Source organism: Nicotiana tomentosiformis, chromosome 2 (assembly GCF_000390325.3).
Source record: "Nicotiana tomentosiformis chromosome 2, ASM39032v3, whole genome shotgun sequence".
Taxonomy (NCBI): domain Eukaryota; kingdom Viridiplantae; phylum Streptophyta; class Magnoliopsida; order Solanales; family Solanaceae; genus Nicotiana; species Nicotiana tomentosiformis.
This window is the reverse complement of record NC_090813.1, coordinates 2,617,219-2,625,025: the sequence shown is the minus strand read 5'-3', so window position 1 is coordinate 2,625,025 and position 7,807 is coordinate 2,617,219. Positions and strand designations below refer to the sequence as shown.

The following is a 7,807-nucleotide window of genomic DNA, read 5'->3' as shown; positions in this document are numbered from 1 at the left end:
ATGTAATTAATCTTGTTTTGAAGTCTTAATCATTATTTTCTTTTACCTCTTTTTCCCCGATTAGGAAATGTTGATCGTGTCAAAGATTAAACCAGAATTCCAAAAGGAAATGAAATCTCTTTTTTTATTGTTGCAGGCAGGGGTGATCAAACAAATCCGAAAAATCGAATTAAACCGATAAAAAAATCGATACTTTTTAAATTTGGTTTGGTTTTTATTTTGAATTTTAAAAACGGATCAAACTTGATTTGGTTATGGTTTTAATGAAAAAATAACCGAACCAAACCGGCTATAGAAATAGCTATTGAAATTTATTATTACACCTAATAATATGTATATTTTTATATAAAATTTCTAAAATTTTATGGAACATATTAGTCGTTTTTTATAATTTTAGTCTAGTTCTTTGCTATTATAATAATCTAATTATTTACCTTTACATTCTAGTTTGATTGATAGTTTTCTTTTGCTAAGTACAAGAATTTATTTCATGTTAAAAATAATTAATTTTTAATTGAGTACTCAAATTATTTAGCACTATTTGATTCAATTATCATCAATATATCTTGGTAAATGATAGATTTCTCAAAGAGCAATTGGTTTGATAGTGTTAAGTTGAAAATAGAGTCGCTGGAATATGTGTTTGGTAGTATATGTCTCATATTTAAGAAAAAAATTGATGAATAACCGAAAAAATAGAAAACGCGACAAAAACCGACAAAAATCGTCGATAAAAACCCGTTTTAATTGGTTTGATTTGGTTCTAATATTTGAATAACCGACCTACTTGGTTTGATTTCTTTTTACGGAAAAATCGATTCAAACCGAATCATAAATACCCCTAGTCGCGGGAGATCACTTGGAAAAACGAATTTAATTTAAATGATTCTTGTCCCCACTTGGAGGTAACTTGGTATATAACTTGTCATCTTTTATGCTTAGTTGATTTCAGGAAGAACTTGTGACATATAGAATGCAAAAAACTGAACTTAAAAGATATTTCAGTTTAAGACATTTTTTAAATTTGTAACTATCATAATTAGTTTTATGACAAGAACATTGGAACAATTTAATGTGAAGGAGTGGTTGATGACTTTTTTGTCAAACCCTATTTTAAATTGTCAGATTTTGGTCTTAGAGTGTCAAGCCAAGTCAAAAATGGCCGATCTTCTAATTGGAAATGGAATGTGTCTCTTCCAAATTCTAAAGGTTGGGAGAGGAAGAGCGTGTGCAAGAATGGACATGGTAATATATCTTTATATCCATTATATCTAATATTTTATTTGATAGATTTTTCTTTTTAGTCCGTAAAAGAAACTTTTATTTTAAAATTATTTAATACTAGCATTCGAATTATAATATTTTATGATACGACTTGCATGAAGTGACTTAATATAAACGTTCATTCCTGAACTAAGAAAAAAAATGAAAAAGGCATATGAAACTCTTACCACTAATGATTGATCTATAACTCCTTCCGTTTTAATTTATGTAAATTTTATTGACTAATTCTTGGTGTAATTTGGACATTAAATTTTTTATTTATTTTTGAATATATATATCACAATATTTAGTAATTTAATTTATTTAAAAAATATTTATAAAAAATATGATCAAAGAAAACCTTATTTCATATCATAGTATTAGATATGAGTTTGCGTGAACTATATAAACTTTTGTTCATAATCTTTATTTGTATTAAGAAATTCACTAGATGTGCAAGAACTTTTAACTCGGAACCCAATCTAGTAATTTGATTTTTTATTAAATATTGCAGTAGGAATTTACAAATTTCAAACTCTGAATCTGGCTCTCCTTACCACAACTTTACTCGGTCATTGTTAAGAAATATTTTGTATATTTTCCATATATTTAGTGCATGTGTCGAAAGTCTACCTTTATTTCTTGATTTTTCACTTCTCATAAAATAGAATGAGGTATAAGAATGAGAAAGAAGCAAAGTTCAACATTGTGCTATGTTGGGATCGAAATAACATGCTGCATGCGGAAGCATAAATAGGCAAGAAAGAAAATATACTAAAGAATAGAATATTATAATGGGGTTTAGTCAATAGATCTACGTATAAAAACTATTGAGAGAAAAAACTTCCTTAAACAAGACATTTTGTTGACTACGTTGTAGATAGTTGTTATTGTGAGAAGAAAACATCAATTTATAGAAGTATAAAATTTAAAATTTCTTCTCTAAGAAAAGGATAAGATATATGAAAGAGATTTAATCCTTTAAGAGTCTTTTTTCCTTTTTTTTTTTCAAGAAAGAGAATCCTAATACAATAGAAATTCACGACAAAGTCCTAACATGCTATCTAGTTCCCGTTCTTGATTTTTCACTTCTCATTTTCTCTTTCAACGTTATTATTTGAACTATTTGTTTATAATTTACCCTCCATTTTTCTTTGGCAAAAAGAAAGCACAAAAAGCCCGAGTTGGGGGAAAAGCATGGCCAGATCAGAAAATAGACATGACGAAAGAGACTCCATATGCTTTATACATTTTAATTTTTCCCCATGCGTATAGGTTTATATGTAAATATATTTCTCCACAGAAAAATTGATGAACACTATATATATAAAAGTACATCGCTTGGGTTGGAGATGATGAAATGACAATTCAAACGTCAAATCGAAGGATGTCAAATCATAAGACACAGTGATGATATATATTGTCAATCACTGCAGAATTCTTCGATCCTTTTGTTTTTATTTCTTCTTTTCTTTGAGAGAGATCTGCTCTTCACTAGCCTCAAACAAATAAAATTCAGGGTAGCTGGTTTTTTCTTTGAAGGTGGGGTTGGAAGGGAAATTCCAATTTCTTTTAAGCAAACTTTTCATCACAATTTAAGTTATAACAAATGCAAAATAAAACTGTTAAATAAGTTAATTATACTGATCATAATAACTTTCAGTGTTATATTATATCTTTTTAAATTACTAATCCTTAAAGTAGCATTACATAACTTGACCAATATTGGGTAAATAGTCCTACAATATTGGGGTCAAAAGACTATTAATAAAGCTCTTTCTTTCTTTCTTTTACAAGAGAATTCAATCTAAACAGTAGTAAGCTCAAGACATTATAAAATCCTTCTGAAAATCCTTATATAACCGATGAGTGATAAATTATATACAGGCCAAGTAGCGGGCTCAATTGAGAGAGAATAAACATACATTGGCTAGATTGGATGAGTTGACAGAGAAACTAGAGCAATACGATAGAGAGAATACAGTTGTTATCAATGTTTTGTCTATAACGCCATATGAAAGAATTTGAGCATTTAACCCAAAATTTAAGGTAATAAGTAGAGTAACCTAGGACTTTATATATCTCTTTGGAAATCGTTACACAATGGATGAGGGACGAGTGTATTTTTCTAACACGTAAGTAATGCTATACATTTTATAGAAGATCTTTTCGGTTTAAACATGAATTAGACAACCAAAAAGACGCCTCAAGAAGAAGAAGAAGAATATTTAAGGATACAATTAAACTTGTATTTTTATCAACAAAGAACACATGCATTTTATTGACACCAAAAAACATTATTCAACCCACTAGTGCAGTTGAAGGCAAGTAGCCTTTTTTGAACCCCCAAAAAAACAAATCTCTTTAAAAATTACTTGTGAATAACTCTCCAACTCAAAGAACAACTATCAACTACTCTTATTATTTGTCTAGTCTCATGATTCAATCTCGAACTACTAACAAAAAAGAAAAGAAAAAAGTAGCATGTCAAATGAATCAGATGGAGTACATAATTAAAAATAAAAATTTAAACTTACATGCCTCTCTAAATTAACTAACCTAAGAAATCCATAGTACTGGAACCAATATAAAAGAATAACATATAGAGCAGAGATATATGAGTCACCTCCGGTACTAGTAGAGAAAAGATGGCATAAATTTATAGCACCTCTTAATGCATGAACAACCTAGTAGCCAAGCTAGCTATTACCTAAAAACAATTTAGTAGCTAGCTAATTGTGGGTAAATTTAAATAATAAATACACTACATTTTTCAAGGACTTATTTTTTACTCAATTCGGTACATAATAAGTGATTTTTTTTGTCATTGACATACCCTTTAAAAAATTACTAACTCCTAAAAAAAAGTATTTTGACTAAATTACCTTTAATTAAAATTAGCATATTATAAACTTGACGTATTGAGATTTGTAAATAAGAGCAACGTTTGAGAAAATAAAGTTAATTACTTCTTGATTACGTAAAAGGTCATTTATTTTGTACAAAAAAGAAAAAGAAATTTACTCCCAAGATCACTATAGCATCTCTACGCCTAACTGCATGTAAGAGCTCTTTACTGTTTCTTTAATCTTTTCCTTAAACACCTTATCCAAGAAAGATTTCTGCTCCGTTAATTGGGCAACCATACATCAACATTTCCCTCTCTACTCTATCCCCCTATAAAACAACTACTCCATAAATAATTTAAAAAACAAGATATGAGATTAATTAATTCCCGTCCATTTAATCCTTAATTGAAGTTTATGCCCACCGTCTCAATTTATATTGACACTTTCTTGTTTTAGTACGTCCCAAAATAAATAACATTTTTTTTATATTTAGTAGTAATATTTTAATTTTAAATTTTTTATTTTGTTTTTAATGAGATAATTTCTAGCTACGTAATAAACTTCCATCGTTTATAAAGTCTTTAGTTTCTTTAGTAAACTTCATACCCAATAAAACACCTTAATATTAATTGGGACAAAGAAAGTATTTCTTTTATCCGTATACTTTTGTTTTGAGTTTATATTCTATACATTGACATAATAATTTTTTTACACACCTAGATTTGTTAAGAAACAACTATAAGTAATTCTATCTAATTTGTTATTCAATTAAATAATAACTAATCTATTATATCATGTTAAATTATATCAATAATACAAATGAATCATTATATTACCCATGTATAAAATTTAAATATTTTTTAAGTACCTCAGCTTAATTGCCAACCATATTAATTCCTCCCCCCCCCCCCCCCCGAAAAAAAACCCTATCTCACTTTCTCAAAAAATCTATCCACATAGCACGACAGAAACTCCATCAATAGAGAGAATCTAACAAGAAATGACTACTTTCATCATCTAAATATTAGAAATAACCAAACAAAGAAAAATCTTCCACTAAATGAAGTAAAGCTACCGAGCTTTTACTATCTTCATCTCTTCTTCTTCTTCTTTTTTTCCTGTTAACCTTCAAAATGTCTATTCTTTTTTAACATATGTTTCATCTACAGAAACACCACTCAACCTTTTTCCTCTCTTTTCTCTCTACTGTTTAAGCTATAGAGGGAGGAGAACTGCTCTTACTTCAAACTCTAGCGAGAATAAGGTTGTTAATTCCCAGAATATGACTCTAGAAGATTCCTTAAAATCTCTCTCTTTGGATTATCTCAACCTTCTCATCAACGGCCAAGCTTTCAGTGATGTTACTTTCAGTGTTGAAGGTCGTTTAGTTCATGCTCACAGATGCATCTTAGCTGCAAGGAGTCTTGTCTTCAGGAAATTCTTTTGTGGGCCCGAGTCGCCTAGTGGCGGTCCGGACCCATTAAGCTCAAGAATGGGTTCCGCGGGCGTCATCAGCCCGCGAGGTACAGGTGGTTTACAGGTAATACCTGTGAACTCTATAGGGTATGAGGTATTCTTGTTGATGTTGCAGTTTTTGTACAGTGGACAAGTTTCAGTTGTGCCACAGAAACATGAACCAAGGCCTAATTGTGGGGAGAGAAGCTGTTGGCATACACATTGCACCTCAGCCGTTGATCTTGCACTTGATACTCTTGCAGCCGCTAGATCTTTTGGTGTTGAACAGCTCGCTTTGCTCACTCAGGTTTTGTCTTTTCTAACTTTCTGAGATTTGATTTTGTGACAGTGGGATTAGAAATTTTCATTTTTTTAAATCATGGTTTGGCTATTAGTTTTTGTTGTTGCTCCTTTAGCCGAAGATTTCAGATATATTTTTATTCTACTTTTCAGTCAGAGGTAGTTAGTATACTTCTTTCTTTCTGTCACTAGATTTCTTTTGCAAAATCATTTGATCCTATTAAGTGTTTTTTTGTGGCTACATAGTTCAAGATTTGATACAGCTGAACTGAAAATACTAAATACAGAATTCCCTCCCCCCCCCCCCCCCCCCAATTTCCAGTCCTTTTGGTTAGATATGGTGGGAATCTTGTCACTAGATGTCTCATTTCGCTAGTCCAATCTTGATTTCATGTAAAGGATTTGAGTTTCTTGAAATGGTTTCCTCTTATTTATATGTTCCACACTCAAAGGTTTCCAATTTTGGTTCTTGATTTCTGCAGTCATATCTTTCAACAGGGATCACACCCCAATCAAATCTACTTTCCTCATTTTGGGTTTAAGAACCAACACCAAAAATTTATCACGATTTTGCACAAACACATCAACTGTTTTGATGGTCTTTGGATAAGAAAGAAACTTTCTAAATATGTCAATGTATGAAAATTAGATCACATTGGTGTTCCTAGTTTATTGATTTATTGAATATTATTTACATATTTTTTAAGCAGAAGCAATTGGCAAGCATGGTAGAAAAGACTTCAATTGAGGATGTGATGAAAGTTTTGATAGCTTCAAGAAAACAAGACATGCCCCAACTTTGGACTACATGTTCCCATTTAGTTGCAAAATCTGGCCTTCCAACAGAAGTCTTAGCCAAGCACCTTCCCATTGATGTTGTAGCAAAAATTGAAGAGCTCCGCCTCAAATCCTCCCTAGCGCGACGATCCCTAATCCTTCACCACCACCACCAACACCAGCAACACGACCTTAGTGCGGCTTCAGAGCTCGAGGACCAAAAAATCCGACGAATGAGACGAGCTCTTGACTCGTCTGATGTTGAACTAGTCAAGCTTATGGTAATGGGGGAAGGCCTAAATCTTGATGAATCAATTGCCTTGCATTATGCTGTCGAGAATTGCAGCCGGGAAGTTGTGAAGGCGCTCCTCGAGCTCGGCGCAGCCAATGTAAACTACCCAGCCGGGCCAGCGGGGAAAACCCCACTTCACATTGCAGCTGAAATGGTGTCTCCGGACATGGTGGCTGTCCTATTAGACCACCACGCCGATCCAAATGTACGAAGGATGGATGGGATCACTCCACTCGACATTCTCCGAACCCTAACATCAGATTTTCTATTCAAAGGAGCTGTCCCTGGACTCTATCACATTGAACCAAATAAGCTAAGACTTTGCCTCGAACTTGTTCAATCAGCAGCCATGGTAATTTCTCGAGAGGAAGAAACTGCAAACAACCCAACTTCCACAGCGGTATATCAACCCATAAATGAAGATCACACCACAAGCAATGTTAGCAATATGGGAAACCTGAACTTGGATTCAAGAATGGTGTATTTAAATCTTGGTGCAACTTCTTCAGCTCCTCATCAAATGGGGTGTAAAATGAACGAGGGAGATAATGATAGTAGTCACAACAACAAACAGAATCGGCACAGTAGCTTTGACCCATCATCAATGTACCACCATTTCTCAGCATGAATATTAAGCTAAATTTCTCTTTCCATTCTCTCAACCATTACTACATCTTTTGTCTCTACTCCATTTCTCTTTCTTCAAGATAGATAAAAATATCAATGATCCATATGAAACGAAGTGGGAATGACAAAGCAGATTCTGATGATCATGATTTTGAATAATATTGTTTAGTATTATGTTTATTACACAGAGAGAACAAACCCAGAAAACAGACGAAATTCTTGGGTTCGGCAGTAATGATATGCC

At 32.4% G+C, this 7,807-nt stretch overlaps 1 protein-coding gene across 1 annotated transcript; it reads left to right on the top strand.

The window, feature by feature from the left end:
• The first annotated feature begins 5,070 nt into the window (after positions 1 to 5,070).
• On the top strand, positions 5,071 to 7,589 carry LOC104108393 (BTB/POZ domain and ankyrin repeat-containing protein NBCL-like). Its single transcript, XM_009617416.4, has 2 exons — positions 5,071 to 5,874; positions 6,578 to 7,589. The coding sequence occupies exons 1-2, from the start codon at positions 5,395 to 5,397 to the stop codon at positions 7,562 to 7,564; spliced, it is 1,467 nt and encodes a 488-aa protein (XP_009615711.1). The 5' UTR covers positions 5,071 to 5,394; the 3' UTR covers positions 7,565 to 7,589.
• The last annotated feature ends 218 nt before the right edge of the window (positions 7,590 to 7,807 follow it).

Excerpts from the sequence above, each read along its gene's own strand:
- LOC104108393 (XM_009617416.4), top strand. The coding sequence starts at position 5,395 with ATGACTCTAGAAGATTCCTTAAAATCTCTCTCTTTGGATTATCTCAAC. Across the intron at positions 5,875-6,577 it reads AGCTCGCTTTGCTCACTCAG|AAGCAATTGGCAAGCATGGT; the intron begins GTTTTGTCTTTT and ends TTTTTTAAGCAG.